General features: G+C 42.8%; 1 protein-coding gene across 4 annotated transcripts in view; it reads right to left on the bottom strand.

Annotated features, from left to right (window-relative positions):
* Positions 1-19,850, bottom strand: part of Phactr4 (phosphatase and actin regulator 4) — a 107,499-nt gene that overhangs the window by 8,082 nt on the left and 79,567 nt on the right. For all 4 annotated transcript variants that reach the window (XM_045150375.1, XM_045150374.1, XM_045150376.1 and 1 more), the window contains 6 exons: positions 19,285-19,449; positions 15,357-15,734; positions 8,563-9,151; positions 7,129-7,313; positions 4,609-4,762; positions 1,135-1,190 (listed from right to left, as the gene is read on the bottom strand). In XM_045150375.1, the coding sequence (XP_045006310.1) occupies positions 1,135-1,190; positions 4,609-4,762; positions 7,129-7,313; positions 8,563-9,151; positions 15,357-15,734; positions 19,285-19,449 (1,527 nt within the window). The remainder of the gene's footprint in view (positions 1-1,134; positions 1,191-4,608; positions 4,763-7,128; positions 7,314-8,562; positions 9,152-15,356; positions 15,735-19,284; positions 19,450-19,850) is intronic.

The raw sequence follows: 19,850 nt of genomic DNA, 5'->3' as shown, positions 1-19,850 counted from the left end.
ACAGGGCTGGAGAGATGGCTTAGCGGTTAAGCGCTTGCCTGTGAAGCCTAAGGACCCCGGTTCGAGGCTCGGTTCCCCAGGTCCCACGTTAGCCAGATGCACAAGGGGGCGCACGCGTCCGGAGTTCGTTTGCAGAGGCTGGAAGCCCTGGTGCGCCCATTCTCTCTCTCCCTCTATCTGCCTTTCTCTCTGTGTCTGTCTCTCTCAAATAAATAAATAAATAAATTTTTTTTTTAAAAAAACCTGTTGAAACAAAACATATCAAATCAGCACTAGATTAATAATGCTATCTCAGGAAGATAATTAAGCACACAGCAAGTTAAACAGATGGCCTTGTTCGGTGGCTATGGAGGATAAAGTGTCAAGGGACGATAGCAGCAAACATCTAATTAGGAACCAGCTGTATGCCCTAGCCCAGTGTCCACTAGGAACAAGGATGTTTCATTCTCATCACAGCTACTACCTAAACACAGAGAAAAGGTAGGCCACATCTCTTACAGTGTCAAACTCTCCCAAATGCCCAAGGTAGATTTGTGAGATTTAAAAAAAAAAAAAAAAGGCTGGAGAGATGGCTCAGTAGTTAAGGTGCTTGCCTGTAAAGCCTAAGGACCCAGGTTTGATTCCCCAATACCCATGTAAAGCCAGATGTACAAGGTGGCGCATGTGTCTGAAGTTCATTTGCAGTGGTTTGAGGCCATGGCACACCCCATTTTTTCTCTCCCTCTGCTTATAAATAAATAAATAAATGAATAAATAAATAAATGAAACATATAAAACCTTTCTAGTGTATCACAGTACATTAAACAATACTATGATAGCATCTTCAAAAGGAAGATTATTCTTTGGTGGAAACACTGTCCTTGGTCCTTTAAAAAATACTTCCAGTTGGGCGTGGTGGCACACGCCTTTAATCGCAGCACTCGGGATGTAGAGGTAGGAGGATTGCCATGAGTTCGAGGCCACCCTGAGACTCCATAGTGAAATCCAGGTCAGCCTGGTCTAGAGTGAGACCCTACCTCGAAAAGCCAAAAAAAAAACTTCCTTACTTTTTTATTTTTTCCTTTCTTTTTATGTATATTAACAATCATGAATATACAAAGAAAAAGGCAGATTTCATTTTATGGTTGGACTTACGTTGTAGTATATTTCGTTGTTCTAGTTCTTCTGGTGTTGGTCTTTGACTCAGTCGCCTAAAAAGGAGAATATATAAAAGGTATATGTTACCCACATTAAACTTCCCAATCCCCCAGGTAGGGTTTCACTCCACCTTTTAAGTGCTGGGATTAAAAGGTGTGTACTACCACACCAGGCTTTGTATTTAAAAAAAAAAAATTTTTTTGTTGATTTTTTTTTTTTTTTTTTTTTTGGTTTTTCAAGGTAGGGTCTTACTCCAGCCCAGGCTGACCTGGAATTCACTATGGAGTCTCAGGCTTTCCTCAAACTCATGGTGATCCTCCTACCTCTTCCTCCTGAGTGCTGGGATTAAAGGCATGTGCCACCACTCCTGGCTTAAGCACTTTTCTTAATGTTCATACCCATTTATTACTGCTATTCTCACTTTTGGGTACAGAAGCTTCTCTTTCAGATGGCAGGGCCCTTGGGATGAGTCAGAGGGCACCATAGTGACCTCGAATTCATGGCAATCCTCCTACCTCTGCCTCCTGAGTGCTGGGATTAAAGTTGTGTGCCATCACGCCCAGCTTTTTGTTGATTTTTTTGAGGTAGGGTTTCACTCTAGCCCAGGCTGACCTGGAATTCACTCTGTTGTCTCAGTGTGGCCTTGAACTCACAGAGATCCTCCTACCTCTGCCTCCAGAGTGCTGGAATTAAAGGCGTGTGCCACCACACCCAGCTAAAATTTTTTTCCATTTTATTTTTATTTATTAGAGAGAGAGAGAGAGGAAGACATAGAAAGAGAGAGAGAGAATTGGTACTCTAGGGCCTCCAGCCACTGCAGATGAACTCCAGATGCATGTGCCACCTTGCTGGCTTATATGGGACTTGGGGAAACAAACCTGGGTTCTTTGCCTTTGCTGACAAGTGCCTTAACCGCTAAGCCATCTCTCTAACCCTGTTTGTATTATTTCTTTTTTTTTTTAAATATTTTTTTGGTTCATTTATTTATTTATTTATTTATTTGAGAGTGACAGACACAGGGAGAAAGACAGATAGAGGGAGAGAGAGAGGATGGGCGCGCCAGGGCTTCCAGCCACTGCAAACGAACTCCAGACACGTGCGCCCCCTTGTGCATCTGGCCAACGTGGGTCCTGGGGAACCGAGCCTCGAACTGGGGTCCTTAGGCTTCACAGGCAAGCGCTTAACCACTAAGCCATCTCTCCAGCCCTGTATTATTTCTTTTTTGAGCTAGTGAGAGTATGAGAAAGAGAGAGATTTAGTGTGCCAAGGCCTCAGTCTCTGCAATTGAAAACCAGATGCTTGTGCCACCTTTGTGCATCTGGCTTACGTGGGATCTGGCGAGAGATCAAACATGGGTCCTTAGGCTTCATAGGCAAGTGCTGTAACCACTAAGCCATCTCTCCAGCCCCTGAATTAAAAAAAATATTTTATTTTTATTTATTTATTTGACAGAGAAAGAGGGAGAGAGAGAATGGGCATGCCAGGGCCTCCAGCCATTGCAAATGAACTCAACATGTGCACCCCCTTATGCATCTAGCTAACATGGGTCTTACGGAATTGAACCTGGGCCCTTCAGCTTTGCAGGCAAACGCCTTAACCACTAAGCTATCCCTCTAGACCCCTGCTTTTTTTTTTTTTTTTTTTTGGTTTTTCCAGGTAGGGTCTTACTCCAGCCCAGGCTGACCTGGAATTCACTATGGAGTCTCAGGGTGGCCTCAAACTCACGGCAATCCTCCTACCTCTGCCTCCCGAGTGCTGGGATTAAAGGCGTGCGCCACCATGCCTGGCTTGCATTTTTTTTAATATAAAGATTTATATTAGGGAAATGGCTCAGTGGTTAAGGTGCTTGCCTTTAAAGCCTAACAAACGAGACTTGATTACCAGTACCCACAGAAAGCCAGATCCACAAAGTGGCACATGTACCTGGAGTTCGTCTGCAGTAGCACTATGTCCTGGTATACCCATTCTATCTCTGTGTCTCTCTCCCTCTCTGCTAGGCATGTGCCACCACACCTGGCCCCTTCTACTTTACCTCTTATTTTAAACTTTATGCTGTTTTTTTAATTAATTAAGCTGGGTGTGATGACTTAAATCTTTAATCCTAGCACTTGGGAGGCAGAGGTAGGAGGTACACTGAGTTTGAGGATACCCTGAGATTACATAGTGAATTCCGGGTCAGCCTGGGCGAGAGTGAGACCCTTCCTTGAAACCCCCCCAAAATTAAATTAAAAATTTAAAAGCCAGACATGAGTGGCTCAAACCTACACTTGCATTACTGGCGATGCTGAGAAGGAAGATGGAAGAGTTAGAGGACAGCCTGGGCTACAGGGAGACCCGCCCTGCCTCAGAAGACCAAAAAGTTGCTGGGCGTGGTGGCTCACGCCTTTAATCCCAGCACTTGGGAGGCAGATGTAGGAGGATCTCAGTGAGTTTGAGGTCACCCTAAGACTACAGAGTGAATTCCAGGTCAGCCTGGGCTAGAGTGAGACTCTACCTTGAAAAAAAAAAATTAAAAAATGAGGGGTGGCTGCTGGAGAGGTAGCTTAGCAGCAGTTAAAGCAAAAACCTTAACTGCCAAGCCAAAGAACCAAGATTCAATTCCCCAGGACCCATGTAAACTAGATGTACAAGGTGGTGCACATATCTAGTCTTTGTTTGCTATGGCTGGAGGCCATGGTATGCCCATTTTTCTCATTTGTCTCTTCCTCTCTCAAATAAATAAAATAAATAAATAAAAATAAAATGAAGCTGGGCGTGGTGGCGCATGCCTTTAATCCCAGTACTCGGGAGGCAGAGGTAGGAGGATTACCATGAGTTTAAGCCCACCCTGAGATGACAGAGTTAATTCCAGGTCAGCCTGGACCAGAGTGAGACCTTACCTCAAAAAACCAAAAAAATAAAAAATAAAAAGAAAACTATGAGTATGGTTAGATTGGGTTGGCAGGCAATTCATGGTTTAGCAACTGAATAAAAAAAAAGTCCTGCTATCCTGGGAACCAGCCTGACTCTTTTAGCAGCTTTTGAAAAACCTTATGTCTTTTAAATGTTTTAAAGCTCTCAGTGCCATCATCTAGTTCCTTAACTTTTAAGTTCTTATAAAAAATCGAACTGTGTCTAATATGTATTTTTATTTAATACTTTTTAAAAACATTATTGTTATTTATTTATTTGATGGAGAGAAAGAAAGAGAGAACGGGCACACCAGGGCCTCTAGCCACTACAAATGAACTCCAGATGCATGTGTCACCTTGGGCATCTGGCTAATGTGGGTCCTGGGAAATCAAACTTGGGTCCTTTGGCTTTGCAGACAAACACCTTAACCACTAAGCCATCCCTCGAGCCCTTAATATTATTTTTAATTTTTAAAGATTATACTAAAAAAGGGATAAATGAATGCTTCACAGTAAGTGAATAATGAATACACATGGAGGCATAACCAAACAAATTCAGCAATTCTATGCAAAAGCCTACCGGATCAGTGTGTTCCCAATCTGGTGCCGTATTTCATTCCACTCCTCCTTGCTTTTACGAGGCCAAGAATTCAAATTCAACTCTGGTTCACTAGGTCTGTGGTTCAGTTTCATTGCCAGGGTGTCTTTCCTCTTGACTTTGTTGGCCAGAGCACCTTTATACAAGGGGGAGGGGATATGAAGGTGAAATCAGGCTCAATCTCATGGGGAGCTAGGCCAGAGTGTACATGAATACAACTCCCAGTCTGCCATAGGGCTTCAAATGATCCAGCCAAATACAGAGGACAGAATAAAGCATAAGACTCCTAAAAATCCTTTTGGACTCTTCTGCTACCGCTTTTTGTTTTTAAATTTTTCAAGGTACAGTCTTGCTTTAGCCCAAACTGACTTGAAATTCACGAGGTAGTCTCAGGAGAGCCTGGGATTAAAGGCATGTGCCACCATACCCAGCTCAAGATGGACTGTTCTAAAGGCCTCTGCCCAGAGAGATCCCTGATGCCCCCCAAACACCACAGGCCATTGCTGAGGCTCTTGGTTTTCCATGAGGAATAGATAGTAAGACTCTATTGCTGAAGACACCACATGCTTGGACTGCAAGGGTCATCGAGAAATCTTGCCGAAGCTGAGCTGAAAACCTCCATGTAGACCAGCTGACAGAAAGCTGGAAACAGCTATGCCTTATGCAGTGTGATGGGAGAGAGAAGTCATCAGTGGAGATAAATAACAGTGGACACCACAAGCCTTAAGTTTGGCCACCTAGGCCAAATGAGCTAATAGGTGCAACAGTGGCATGTTTGTTATGGGGGAAACCAACTGCTCTGTACTTGGACTGGAGGCCCACTCTATGGGAGGGAATACATACCTGGTGCTGAAAACCTATGATGGGAAAAGTCATGAGCCTTAATGGTGTAACACCCACTGGTGTTTGGCTAAATGTATATATTATGCTCACCAAATTGTTCGGTAAACACTTTTCTTTCTCCCCCTCCCCCCCTGAGGTAGGGTCTCACTCTAGCCCAGGCTGACCTGGAATTCACGCTGTAGTCCCAGGCTTTCCTCAAACTCATGGTGATCCTCCTACTTCTTCCTCCTGAGTGCTGGGATTAAAGGCATGTGCCACCACTCCTGGCTTAAGCACTTTTCTTAATGTTCATACCATTTATTACTGCTATTCTCACTTTTGGGTACAGAAGCTTCTCTTTCAGATGGCAGGGACCTTGGGATGAGTCAGAGAGCACCATAGTGCTGAAAGAAGTGACAGGATTGCTCAGCACTGAAACATCTTGATCACATCTTTCAAGGCTCAGGGTCCACTATGGAAGAGGTAGCAGGAAGAATGTAAGAGCCAAAGGAAGGATATGACTCCTTATAATGCACTCAGACACAAAATGGCCTGGATATCCATGGCCTGGCAGTGCCTGGCACTACCTACACAAAACCAGTATAATAAGGAGGAAAAGATCATGACATCAAAATAAAAGAGAGACTGACTGAGTGGGGGAGGGGATATGATGGAGAGTGGAGTTTTATAGGGGAAAGCTGGGGAGATTATCATGGTTTATTGTCTATAATTACACAAGTTATAATAAAAAATAAAATAAATATTTAAAAAATAATAAAGTCCTCTGTATCATCATCACTCTCCTTTAGTTAAGTTTCTACTAGCCAATCTAGTCTGTCCTCTAAATTAAAACAGAAAAGTTCTGTTTTGTTTTTCTTTAATTCTTACTTTGGTTTTTATTTTTCTGAGGCAGGGTCTCACTCAAATCCAGGTTGATGTGAAAATTACTCTGAAGTCCAGGCTGGCTTCAAACTCACAGTGATCTTCTTATCTCAGCCTCTTGAGTACTGGGGTTAAAGAAACATACATACCACTACACCTGGCTCCAGCTTAGGTTTTTAATTTTGTTTTTGTTATTTGGTGCTGGGGATTGGGTCCAGGGTTTTGTGCATCCTAAGCACATACTCTAAGACTGAACTACATCTCTGGTCCTGAGCTAACAGTTCTAAAATAAAAACCTGAAGGGCTGGAGAGATGGCTTAGTGATTAAGGCATTTGCCTGCAAAGCCAAAGGATTCTGGCTCGATTCTCTAGGACCCACATAAGCCAGATGCACAAGGGGGCACATGCACCTGAAGTTTGTGTGCAGTGGCTAGAGGCCCTGGCGTGCCCATTCTCTCTCTCTCTCTCTCAAATAAATAAAATACATTAAAAATAACAACAGCAACAACAACAACAAAAAACTTGAATGGTTCCACCTACATGACTCCCTCTCAAGAGGGACAGAGGTAGAAGAGTCTCACACAGTGGCTTCCAACAACAACCAGATGACAGTTTCTATTCACCTTAAATGTGCTAAGAACAAGTCGTGGCATCTGTAAAAGGATTTTCTTGCCAGGGATAAAGCTCAGTGGTAAAGCACTTGCTTAGCATGTATGAGACCCTATAATCCCCTTTACCACAAGAAAAAAAAAAAAAGAATAAAGAATTTTTTCTTTTGCTTTTCCCTTCCTTTCTTACTTTGATGGCTTTCATCTTCTTCCTCTTCATCTCGATAGTAAATGGGACCCTCTGAATCAGAGTCACTCTCCTTCTCTTCCTCTTCCTCTTGCAAACACTGTGGTAGTTTAGGAGTAACTGAGGTAGATGTCACATCTTCATCAAATGCCAGTGGGCAGGTTTGCTCATCTTCTTCATCATCTGGACTAACAAATTAATACAGTTTATATTTTCTTTTCAGAAACAATGAAGATTTTCAATAGGAAGGACTGAAAGATTCATAAAGTCCATTAGTACAATAACACATAAATTCCTCTTTTAACTTCAGTACTCCTGGTAGGAAAATTTAAAATACTTATTTTTTTATTTGCAAGCAGAGAGAAATAGAAGACAGACAGAGAGAATGGGCGTAGCAGGGCCTCCAACCAGTGCAAATGGACTCCAGATGTCTGCATCCATCATTTTGTGCATCTGGCTTTACATGGGAACTGAGAGGACTTGAACTATGGTTGTTAGCTTTGCAGGCAAGTGCTCTAACTGCTGAGCAGTCTCTTCAGTCCCTAGAAAAGTTTTTTTTTTTTTTAATTTTGTTTTTATTTATTTATTTGACAGAGAGAGAGAGGGAGAGAGAGAATGGGCGCACCAGGGCTTCCAGCCACTGCAAACAAACTGCAGATGCTTGTGCCACCTTGTGCATCTGGCTAATGTGGATCCTGGGGAATCAAACCTGGGTCCTTTGGCTTTGCAGGCAAATGCCTTAACTGCTAAGCCATCCCTCCAGTCCCTAGAAAAGTTTTTAATATCAATGAATCTTAAAGGGTTCTGGACTCAAATTTTAGCTCTTCTACTTATTAGTCATTGGCCTTTTCCAGAAGTTGCTTAATTTCATTCTCATAAGACTATAGAGTAGTTGGTTGTGGTGGCATGCCATTAATTCCAGTACTTAGGAGGCAGAGGTAAGAGGATCACTGTGAGAGACTACACAGTGAATTCCAGGTAAGCCTAGGCTAGAGCAAGACTCTTACTACAAAAAGCCAAAAAAAAAAAAAAAGAAAAAAAAAAAACCAGGTATGTTAGCACACACCTTTAAAGCACTCAAAGGCAGAAGCTGGAGGACTGTGGGTTTGAGGCTACCCTGAGACTACACTTAGTGAATTCCAGGTCAGCCTGTACTACAGTGAGACCCTACCTTGAGAAAGCAAAATAAGAAAAAAATAAAATAAAAAATTCAAGTTCTAGAACATATTCTTTTGGCATAAAAATTTTCATACTTTGTATTTAGTCACAAACATTACATTGTACATTATGTTTTCTCATAAAATAAGTTTTCAGCTGGGCATTATTCAGGACAGCCTGGGCTAGAGCGAGTCCTTACCTGGAAAAACCAAAAGAATACAGTAATAATATTATTTTTTTTCTACATGAGGCTTCTAGAGTAAATAAAAAGACACTCACACTTTCAGCATTTCAATAGTGATGGGAAGTGATCTAGTCCGACCCAGGGTGTTGCTGTCTTCAGAGAAGCTGTCATTGTTCTCAAAGAGCAATGAATGAGCTCTATGAGAGCCTTCTAAGGGAGGAGTCACAGGAAGGGGACTGGTTAGGGCCTGTTGGATTCGGATATGCAATGGAAGTAGGGGCAGCCTAGAAGGTATATGAGGTTCTCCAAAGCCTTGGTCCAGTAATTTCTTGGAGCCTTCCTTCTTCTGATCTTCCTGCAGGGGAACCTCTTGGGATAGATCTAAAGAAGGTGAAAATTCCACTTCTGGCACAATTTGAAAAGTCTTAGCAGGGAATGGAGGGGATCTTGGGGGCTGGGGAGGTATGTAAGTAGGCAGTGGCAGGAATGGGGAAGAGGGTGGGATTATCAGCAGGGGTTCAGAGCACTCTTTCTTCTCTCTTGAATCAGTTGGTGTTTTTGTGGTGACAAAAGCAGCAGATTCAGAGGCAGGTGCCAATGTTGAAGGAATGCTTCTCTTAGGTGGTAAGGGTGGGGATGGTTTTGACAATAATGTGCCACTGTTTATTGCCTGGGACAGTTCAGCTGGAAAAGAAAAATCAATACTTTAATTTGGCATGGTTTTATAATTCATTTCCTTTTTTTTTTTCTTCTGGTTTTTCAAGGTAGGGTCTCATTCTAGCCCAGGCTGACCTGGAATTAATTCACTATGGAGTCTCAGGGTGGCCTCGAACTCACGGCGATCCTCCTACCTCTGCCTCCCAAGGGCTGGGATTAAAGGCGCGCACTACCATGCCCGGCTTTTTTTTCTTTTTGAGGTAGGGTCTTGCTCTAGCCCAGGATTATAGTAATTTAAAAAATTCAGCTGGGCATGATGGTACACCCCTAAAACCTTTTAATCCCAACATTCGGGAAGCAGAGGCAGAAGGAATGCCTCAAGCTTGAGGTTAGCCTGGTCTGTGTAACTTTCAGGCCATAAGAGGCTACATAGTGAGACCCTGTTTCAAAAAACCAACTACCCAGCCTGGTGTGGTAGTCACACATTTAATCCCAGAACATGGGAGGCAGAAGTAGGAGGATCACTCTGAGTTTTAGGCCAGTCTTGGACTAGAATAAGTTCCAGGTCAGCCTGGACTTGAATAAGATCTACCTTGAAAACAACAACAACAAAAGATTTAGGTTTGGAGAGATGTATCAGTGGTTAAGGTACTTGCCTGAAAAGCCTAAGGACCCTAGTTCGATTACCTAGTAGCCATGCAAAGCCAGATGCACATGGTAGGGCATGTATCTGGAGTTCATTTGTTGCAGTGGCTAGAGGCCTTGGCATGTCCATTCTCTCTCTATCTACCCACCTCTCTCAAATAAATAAATAAAATAAAAGTATTTTTTTATCCAAGCGTGGTGGCACAAGCCTTTAATCCCAGAACTTGGGAAGCTGAGGTAGAAGAATCGCCATGAGTTCAAGGCCACCCTGAGACTACATAGTGAATTCTGAGCTAGAGTGAGACACAAAACAAAATTTTTAAAAATAATTATAAATATTAAGTAAACAATATGTGATCATGTCCTTTTTCTTTTATTTCTTTCTTTTTTTTTTTTTTGGTTTTGTTTTTGAGGTAGGATCTTATTTTAGCCCAGGCTAACTTAAATTAACATGTCATCCCAGACTGGCCTGGAATTCATAGCAATTTTCCTACCTAGTCCTTCCAGATGCCGGGATTAAAGGTATGCACCACTGCATCTGGAAAAATGGCATTTTATTTACTTGTTTTTATTTATTTGAGAGAGACAGAGAGGGAGAGACTGGGTACACCAGGGCCTCCAGCCACTGCAAACAAATTGCAGATGCATGCGCCACCTTGTGCATATGGCTTACATGGATCCTGGGGAACTGAACCTGGGTCCTTTGGCTTTGCAGGCAAATGCCTTAACCAATAAGCTATCTCTCCAGCCCAGAAGTGGGATTTTAAACAGAATAGGGACTAGCTGGAAAGAAAAGATTCTGTGAGGGTGGGGGAAGCAGCAACAAAGGGGGGTTATGGGAGGGGATTACGATAATGGTATATTGTGTAAATGTGTGGAGGTTGTCAATAAAAAGCTTAAGATGGAGGCCAGGTATGGTGGCACAATCCTTTAATCCCAGCTCTTGGGAAACAGAGGTAGAAGGATCGCCATGAGTTTGAGGCCAGCCTGAGACTATATAATGAGTTACAGGTCAGCCTGGGCTACAGAGCAAGACTCTACCTTGAAAAACCAAAAAGTTTAAAATGGATTGGAGAGATGGCTCAGTAGGTAAAGGTATTTTATTTGCAAAGCCTGATAGCCCACATTCAATTTTCCAATACCCATGTAAAGTCACATGAATATGTGTTGTGTGTGGAGTTGATATGCAGTGGCAGGAGGCCCTGGAACAATCATTTTCACTTATTTTTAATTTTTTATTTTTTATGTAGGGTTTCACTCTAGCTCAGGCTGACCTGGAATTCACTCTGTAGCCTCAGGGTAGATTTATCTTCTTACCTCTCATTTTCACTTTCACTTGGGAGGCAGAGGTAGGAGGACTGTGAGTTCGAGGCCACCCTGAGACTACAGAGTGAATTCCAGATCTGCCTGAGCTAGAGTGAAACTCTACCTCAAAACACCAAAAAAAAAAAAAAAAAGAAAAGAAAAGAAAAGAAAAGAAAAGAAAGAAAGAAGGAAAAGCAAGAAAGAAATGAGAGGGGTGAGATGGCACACATCTTTAATCCCAGTACTTGGGAGGCTGAGGTAGAAGGACCAATGTGAATGTTTGAGGCTAGCCTGAGACTACATAGTGAATTTCAGGTTAACCTGGGCTAGAAAAAGACCCTACCTCAAAAGAAAAAATAAGGTTTTAGTCCTTTAACTCAAATCTATTTTACTATAACAAATTCTCTATGCACTATCTTATTTTTCTCACATGAAAATCTCTCGTGGACTGATGTTGATTCTTTAGTTACAAGGCCAACTGTTTCAGGCTTCACACTTCACACCCAAAGTGGCCTTTACAGTTTAGTTTGGGATTACTGGGAATACCTTCTTTTATATGTTGCTATAACCTAAAAGGGACAGAAGCACTCTTGGTGTAGATTAGAGGAACTAAGCAGGTAGTTTCTGGGCTGGTAGCCTCAGTATCATCTGTAACTCAGAAATCAGCAGAGCCCACTCACTCATGTCCATGTTTTGGTTTTGTTTTCTTTTCCTGATTTTTCGAGGTAGGGTCTCGTGTTAGCTCAGGCTGACCTGGAATTCACTCTGTAGTCTCAGGGTGGCCTGAACTCACAGTTATCCTCCAACCTCTGCCTCCCAAGTGCTGGGATTAAAGGTGTGCGCCATCACACCCGGCTTGTCCATGATTTAATAAGCCTTGTAGATGATCTTGCTGGATGTACTAGTGTAGAGAATACAGGTGTTTCTGTCTCTCGGTAACTACAACCTTGATGAGTCACCATGTCTTCATGTTCTAATTGCCCTGTGTATACAACAGATAAAATCAGTTTCTCCAACCAAGGTGGTGCTGAAAATAAGTATGTAAAAGCTCCTCAAGTTCTTCAGAGATAAGTCAGTGTGACATTATCCATCCAAAGCAGTGATAACAGTAATAGTCTTCATCCTGTTTTTATCAAGCTACCAGTCACACAGTATATTCTAAGCCTGTTTTTCAAGGTTCTAGCCACTCCACCCAGCTTGGTGACATTAGACTCTTAGCGAGCATACATTTTTTAGTTTATCTGTTCAATCAGTAACAAGAATTTTAACAATAGTAAGCATATTCTTTTCCTGAAAACCTAATTTTTCATTAGCACTGACAATTATCAGTTTTCCCTTCTCCCCTCTCTTTCTTGAAAATTCCTTTAAGAAGGTATATAATTATGCAAAGGAAATAGATCTACTGATAAGAAAATAGATCTAAACAAAATTTCAGATAGGGGCTGGACATGGTGGCCCACACCTTTAATCCTAGCACTAGAAGCAGAGGTAGGAGAACTGCTGTGAGTTCAAGGCTACCCTGAAACTACATAGTGAATTCCAGGTCAGCCTGGGCTAGAGTAAGACATACCTTGAAAAACCAAAACAAATAAAAGCCAGGTGTAGTGGTATACGCCTTTAATCCCAGCACTTGTGAGGCAGAGATAGGAGGATCATCATGAGTTCAAGGATACACTGAGACTGAGTGAATTCCAGGTCATCTGAGCTAGAGTGAGAACCTACCTCAGGAGGGAAAAAAAAATCAGGTAGATGACAAAAATATTACTAAATCCATAAAAATTTACCGATAACTTCCCTGCTTTCTATTCTCTCTCTCTCTTCCTTTCTTCTTTTTTATGATTTGGGGATTGAACCTTGGATTGCATATATTCTAGACAAGTGCTTTAACACTGGGGTATATCCCTAGCCCTTAAAAAAATTATTCTTTTGGGCTGGAGAGATGGATTAGTGGTTAAGGTGCATGCCTATGAAGCCTAAGGATCTAGGTTCGATTCTCTAGGTCCCACGTAAGCCAGATGCACATGGTGGCACCTATGTCTGGAGTTCGTTTGCAGTGGCTAGAAGCTCTGGCGTGCCCATTCTCACTCTCTGCCTCTCCCTTTCTCTCTGTCTCAAATAAATAACAATAAAAATAAATAAATCTAAAAAAATATTTTTTTGAGGTAGGGACCTGAAATTTACTGTGTAGTCCTAGGGTGGCCATGGACTCATGGCGCCCCTCTTACCTCTGCCTCCCAAGTGCTAGGATTAAAGGCATGCACTACCACACCCAGCCCTTTTTAAAATTTTGAGGCAGTATCTCACTAAGTCACCTGGGCTGGCCTTGAACTTACTCTATACTCTAGAGGGCCTTGAACTTGTAATGTTCATGTCTTAGTCTCCTGAGTGAGTGGCCAAGAGACCCAGCTTTCCTGCTTTCTTATTTCAATGCAAACTTTTAAAAAATTGTAATGAATCTTCCTTTTCCTCCCTCTTTCCTTCCTTCCTTCTCTCCCCCTACCTTCCTCCTTTTTGGAGATAGGATATGAAAAGTGCTATATAGATCAGAACAGTCTCTAATTTAATGGCAGTCTGCCTGTCTCTGCTTCCTGAGTACTCAGTTTACAGACTTGTACCACCATACCTGGCAAAAGTAGTATTCCTAGCTGGATGTGGTGGTGCACACTTTTAATCCTAGCATTAGAGAGGCAGAGGTAGGAGGATCACCTTGGAGTCCAGCTTCAAACTACTTAGTGAATTCCAGATCTGCCTGGGCTAGAGTGAGATCCTGCTGGGGAGAGGAGGGAAGAGGGAGGCAGGGGAGGTGGAAAGGAAGAGTAGCATTCCTTTTCTTTTTTTCTGAGGTAGGGTCTCACTCTAGCCCAGGCTGACCTGGGGAGTTCACTATGTAGTCTTAGGCTAGACTTGAACAAAAGAAGATCCTTCTACCACTTCTGCCTCCCTGGTGCTGGGATTAAAGGTGTGTGCCACCACCGTGCCTGGCAAGAGTGTTCTCAACTCTCCCAAAGATAAAACATGATTTTATCAGAACAATTTAAATTATGCCCTCTGAAATTCTCATGAAGGTACTATGCTAGGCACTTAATGACAAGTAAAACAGTCATCTATAAAATCATTTTAGGTACTAGACTTACTTATGTTTAAGAATGAGATCAATAGTTTAGGTATTTTAGAAACCCCCTTTTTTTTTTTTTTTTTTTTTTTGAGGTAGGGTTTCACTCTAGCCAAGGCTGACCTGGAATTCATTCTGTAGTCTCAAGCTGGCCTTGAACCCACAGCACTCTTACCTTTGCCTCTTGAGTGCTGGGATTAAAGGCATGAACAAGAACGCCCAGTATGAAACCCTAACTTTTTTTTAAAAAACTTTCTTTTTATTTATTTATTTAAGAGAGAGAGAATTAATGGGTGCACCAGAGCCTGTTGCCAATGCAAATGAACTCCAGACACATGTGTCACCTTGTGCATCCGGCTTACATGGGTCCTTGGGGAATCGAAACTGGGTCTTAGGCTTCACAGACAAGTTTAACTGCTTAGCCATCTCTCCAGCCCAAAACCCTTTTAACATTTTTTTAAATTTTTTATTTACTTGAAAGCAACAGACAGAGAAAGAGGCAGATAGATAGATAGAGAGAGAGACAATGGGTATAACAGAGCCTCCAGACACTGCAAACAACTCCAGATGTGTGCATCCCCTTGTGTATCTGGCTTACATGGGTCCCAGCACTTGGGAGGCAGAGGCAGGACAATTGCTGTGAGTTTGAGGCCACCGTGAGACTATACAGTGAATTCCAGGTCAGCCTGGGCTAGAGTGAGATCCTACTTTGAAAAACCAAAAAATAAATAAATAAAAATCTACCAGACATGGTGGTGCATGCCTTTAATTTCAGCAGTCAGGAGGCAGAGGTAGGAGGATCGCTGTAAGTTTGAGACCAGCTTGAGACTACATAATAAATTCAAAGTTAGTCCGAGCTAGAATAAGAACCTACCTCAGGTGGTAAAAAAAACTTAAAATCAGAACACATTAGAACTGGGCATGGCCGGGCGTGGTGGTGCAGACTTTTAATTCCAGCACTTGGGAAGTCAGAGGTAGGAGGATTGCTATGAGTTTGAGGCCACCCTGAGACTATATAGTGAATTGTGAATTCCAGGTCAGCCTGGGCCAGAGTGAGACCCTATTTCAAAACAAATAAAACAAAACAAAATCATTCAGCGAAATAGTGATCCAGTAAAATTAATATTGAAAACCCAAACCACATGGCAAATATAAACCTTGAAGACTTACCGATAACAGGGTTGCTGTTTCTTTGAGATGGTTTCGGGGGAGGGATGGGAGGCTGCTTGGCAGGTACTGTGTGAGTAAGACTTGGGAGAGCAGTACTGTTAGTGATGGCAGGAGCAGCAGGCAGAGTCCTGGGTGCTGGGGAAGGGCTCACAAAGGCGTTCACAGTCTTTCCCAGGTCTGTGGCAACTGTGGTGGCAGCAGATGCTGTGGTGGTGGAGGAGGTGGACCTTGCTGTGCTGCCATAACTGACATCCTTTGCTTGCCCTTCACTTGCTTCGTAAGAAGAGGACAAGGGTCTTTTAGGGGGAAGCAGAGGCTGTTTGGGTGCATTCTCAGGAGCAGACTCTGCTTCAGAATTCTGCTGGCTTCCAGTTGAGCCTGTGTAATAAAACATGTGGTTTAGGGCTGGAGAGATGGCTAAGCGGTTAAGGTGCATGCCCACGAAGCCTAAGGATCCAGGTTTGATTCTCCAGGTCCCATGTAAACCAGATGCACATGGCTTGTTTGCAGTGGCTGAAAGCCGTGGTGTGGTCATTCTCTCTCTCTCTAATAAATAAATAAATTTTTTTAAAGTATTTTTTTTTTCTTTTTCAAGGTAGGGTCTCACTCTAGCCCAGGCTGACCTGGAACTCACTATGTAGTCTATGTAGTCTCAGGGTAGCCTCAAACTCACGGTGATCCTCCAACCTCTGCCTTGCGAGTGCTGAGATTAAAGCGGGGGTGGGGGGAGAAAACACATGTGGTTTAGGAAGGAAGAGAGACTGAACAAGTGAACATATCTACAGATCTACAATTCTTTCAACCAGCGAATGTGTGCATTCCTTTACATGCTTGCTACCTTCAACATGTTGGACACCATCAGTAAGAGGCTCCAGAAGATCTCATGACGATGGTGATTCTACAAAAGGAACTCAGCAACCAAGGAGTTACTGAGAGGCATACTGACATCCCTTGGGAGAAACAGTGGAAGCTTGAAAAAGTCCTGCAGGACAGCTGGGTGTGCTAGCTCACACCTGTAATCCCAGCACTTGGAAGATGAAGCAGGACTGCCATGAGCTTGAGGCTATCCTGGGGCCACATAGTGAATGGCAGGTCAGCACTCACTCCCGAGTGAAACCCCTCACAAAACAAACAAACAATAACAAAAAGTCCTACAGGGCTGGAGAGAGAGCTTCAGAAGTTAAAGGTGCTATTTGTCAAGCCTGATAGCCCATATTCAACTCCCAAGTACCCACATAAAGCCAAATGCACAAAAAAGGTGCTTGTGTCTGGACTTTTTAAAATGTAAGTTAGGGGCTGAAGGATGGCTTAGCACTTAAGGCACTTGCCTGCAAAGCCAAAGGACCTTGGTTCCATTCCCCAGAACCTACATAAGCCAGATGCACAAGGGGACACAGGCGTTTGGAGTTCCTTTACAGTGGCTGCAGACCCTAATGTGCCCATTCTCTCCCCTGCCCTCTAATAAGTAAAAATAAAAATGTAAGTTATTGCCAGAGGTGGTGGCACATGCCTTTAACCCCTGCACTTGGGAGCAGAGGTAGGTGGATCACTGTGAATTCAAGGCCACCCTGAGACTACATTCCAGGTCAGCCTGGGCTAGAGAGTGAGACTCTACCTCAAACCCCCTCCCCCCCAACAAAAAGTTAAGTCATTAGCTTTTTCAAGTTTCATTTGCCCTTTCTCAAACAAATAAGAATTTTAAAAAATATATTTTATTTATTAATTTGACAGAGAGAGGGGAGGGAAAATGGGTGCACCAGGGTCTCCAGCCACTACAAATGAATTCCAAATGCACATGCCCTCTTTTGCATCTGGCTTACATGGGCCAGGGTAATCGAAACAGGGTCCTTTGATTTTGCAGGCAAATGCCTTAATTGCTAAGCCATCTCTCCAATCACAAGCTGGGCATGGTGGCACACAACTTTAATCCCAGCACTCGGGAGGCAGAGGTAGGAGGATCGCTGTGAGTTTGAGGCCATCCTGAGAATATAGAGTGAATTCCAGGTTAGCCTAGGCTAGAGTGAGACTCTACTTTGAAAAACAAAACAAAACAAAACAAAAAATCACAAATATGGGGTTGGACAGATGGCTCATCAATTAAAGGTGCTTGCTTGCAAAGCCTGATGACCCAGGGTTCAAGTCTCCAATACCCATGTAAAGTCAGATACACAAGGTGGCATGTGTGTTTAGAGTTTGTAGTAGTAGGAGGCTGTGAAGTTCCCATTCTCCTCTGCCTCTCTGCTTATAAATAAAAATGTAATAAGAAGAATAAAGAATCACAAATCTAGGGTTGGGTTGATAGCTCAGCAGTTAAATGTGCTTACCTGCTAAGCCTGCCAGTCCAGGTTCAAGTTCAAAACAACCATATAAAAAAGATGCAAAAGGTACAGCATATGTTTGGAATTTGTTTACACTGTGCCCTACACACAAATACACACGTACAAATAAGTAAACAACAAAAAAGGTATTTGAGGAGTGTAAACATAACAGTGGAGAAGACCGCACTTAATGGTGCAAGTAATAGTTTCTAGTTTTTTTTTTTCTCTTTTGCGGGAGGGAGGAGGGGGTTCAAGGTTAGGGTCTCACTCTAGCCCAGGCTGACCTGGAATTCACTATGTAGTCTCAGGCTGGTCTTGAACTCATGGTGATCCTTCTACCTCTGCCTCCTGAGTCTGGGATTAAAGGTGTACGCCACCACACCCAAATCCTTTTTAAGTTATGAATATAAAATGTACCTTATTATTTATCTGAGGGAGAGATACCTGAGGGGGGGATGGGTGCAAGACAGATAGAAAGACAGAATGGGCATGCCAAGGTCTCCAGGAACTACAAATGAACTCCAGATGCATGCGCCACCTGGTGCATCTGGCTTACATGGGTCCTAGGGAATTGAACCTGGGTCCTTTGGCCTTGCAGGTAAATGCCTTAACTGCTAAGCCATCTCTCTAGTCCTAAAATGCACTTTTTTGTTTGTTTGTTTAAGTAGGATTTCACTCTAACCAAGACTGACCTGGAAGTCACTCTGTAGCTCCAAGCTGGCCTAGAACTCACAGTAATCCTCCTACCTCAGCCTCCCAAATGCTGGGATTAAAGATGAGCAGCACATGCCTGGCTAAAATGGGTTTTTAATACAGAAGGTTATAAAAGCATGCTTTCAGATTAGAAAAGATTGAATGGTAAAGGACTGTTCCAAATGGAAATAGAGATGGATTTAAAGTAGAAGGTTAATGCATGCTGTACAAAGGTTATAAAAGTTGAATTGAAAGAGATGACAGGGGTATAACTAATTTGATTATTATTAAAGGTTATGAAGTTTCTAAGGCCAAAATTCCAGTGCTCTGTAATAAAATTAATACCTGATTCTCTATTTACAACCAAATTTTCTTAAATATAGCTCTGCTCTTAGTAATGCTATAAGTAATAGTTTCTAAGGCAGGCTGGGTGACACATGCCTTTAATCCCAGTACTGGGGAGGCAGAAGTTGGAGGATCACTGTGAGTCTAGTCTGGGAATATAGACCCTATACCTCAAAATCAAAAAAGCAAAAAAGGTAGCAGCTGGGTGTGATGGCACATGCCTTTAAACCCACCACACAGGAGCAGAGGTAGGAGGATCACTGTGAGTTCAAGGCCACCCTGAGACTACATAGTGAATTCCAGGTCAGCCTGGACTAGAGTGAAACTCGACCTGGGGGGGGGGGGGGGAGGAACAACAAAAACAAAAAAAAACAGCAGTAGTTTCTAAAGAATAGAAAATTTCCCTGCATTTTTTTTAACCCTACCTTGAAAAACCAAAAAGGGGGGGAAAAAAAAAGGCGTGAACTACCACGCCTGGCTCCTCCTGGATCTTACTTCTTCCTGTTTTCCTGCTAACCCATGAGGTAAATGAGAATGGTCCATGGGTTTTAAACTCAAAAGACCAGTTTTACCTAGTCGCTTCTTTGGGTCCTCTTCTGGAACGGGAATTCTAAGATTTGGTATTCTTCCTGCCTCCTCTTCTTCAGGGACTGGACTAGAAGATCTTGTACTCCCTATGGGGATGGTGTGGCCATTCTTTAATGTGGCATGGCTTGACTTTCCTGGATCCTCAGCACCTGCAAGAAGAAAGAGGGAAGAGCTAAATAATAGAACTGGCATGTCAGCCCATTGTGGTGCACATGCCTTTAATCCCCACATGTGGAAGGCAGAGGTAGGAGGACCACTGTGGGTTCGAGACCAGCCTGGGACTAAAGGCTACTGGGGGGGAGAGGGGAGAAAGAACTGGTATGATCAGGCAGTAGGGAGAGCTGGTGGTTTCCTTTTTCTTTCTTTCCTTTTTTTTTTTTTTTTTTAAAATACTTTTAGTTTATTTATTTATTTGAGAGAAAGAAGCAGAGAGAAGAGAGATGGGGCACACCAAGGTCTCCAGCCACTGCAAACAAACTCCAGATGCATGTGCTACCTTGTTCATCTGGCTTATGTGGGTCCTGGGGAATCGAACCTACATCCTTTGGCT

The sequence above is a fragment of the Jaculus jaculus genome, chromosome 5, assembly GCF_020740685.1.
Source record: "Jaculus jaculus isolate mJacJac1 chromosome 5, mJacJac1.mat.Y.cur, whole genome shotgun sequence".
Taxonomy (NCBI): Eukaryota; Metazoa; Chordata; class Mammalia; order Rodentia; family Dipodidae; genus Jaculus; species Jaculus jaculus.
Note: the sequence above shows the minus strand (reverse complement) of the source record. Positions and strands in the feature narration are given on the sequence as shown.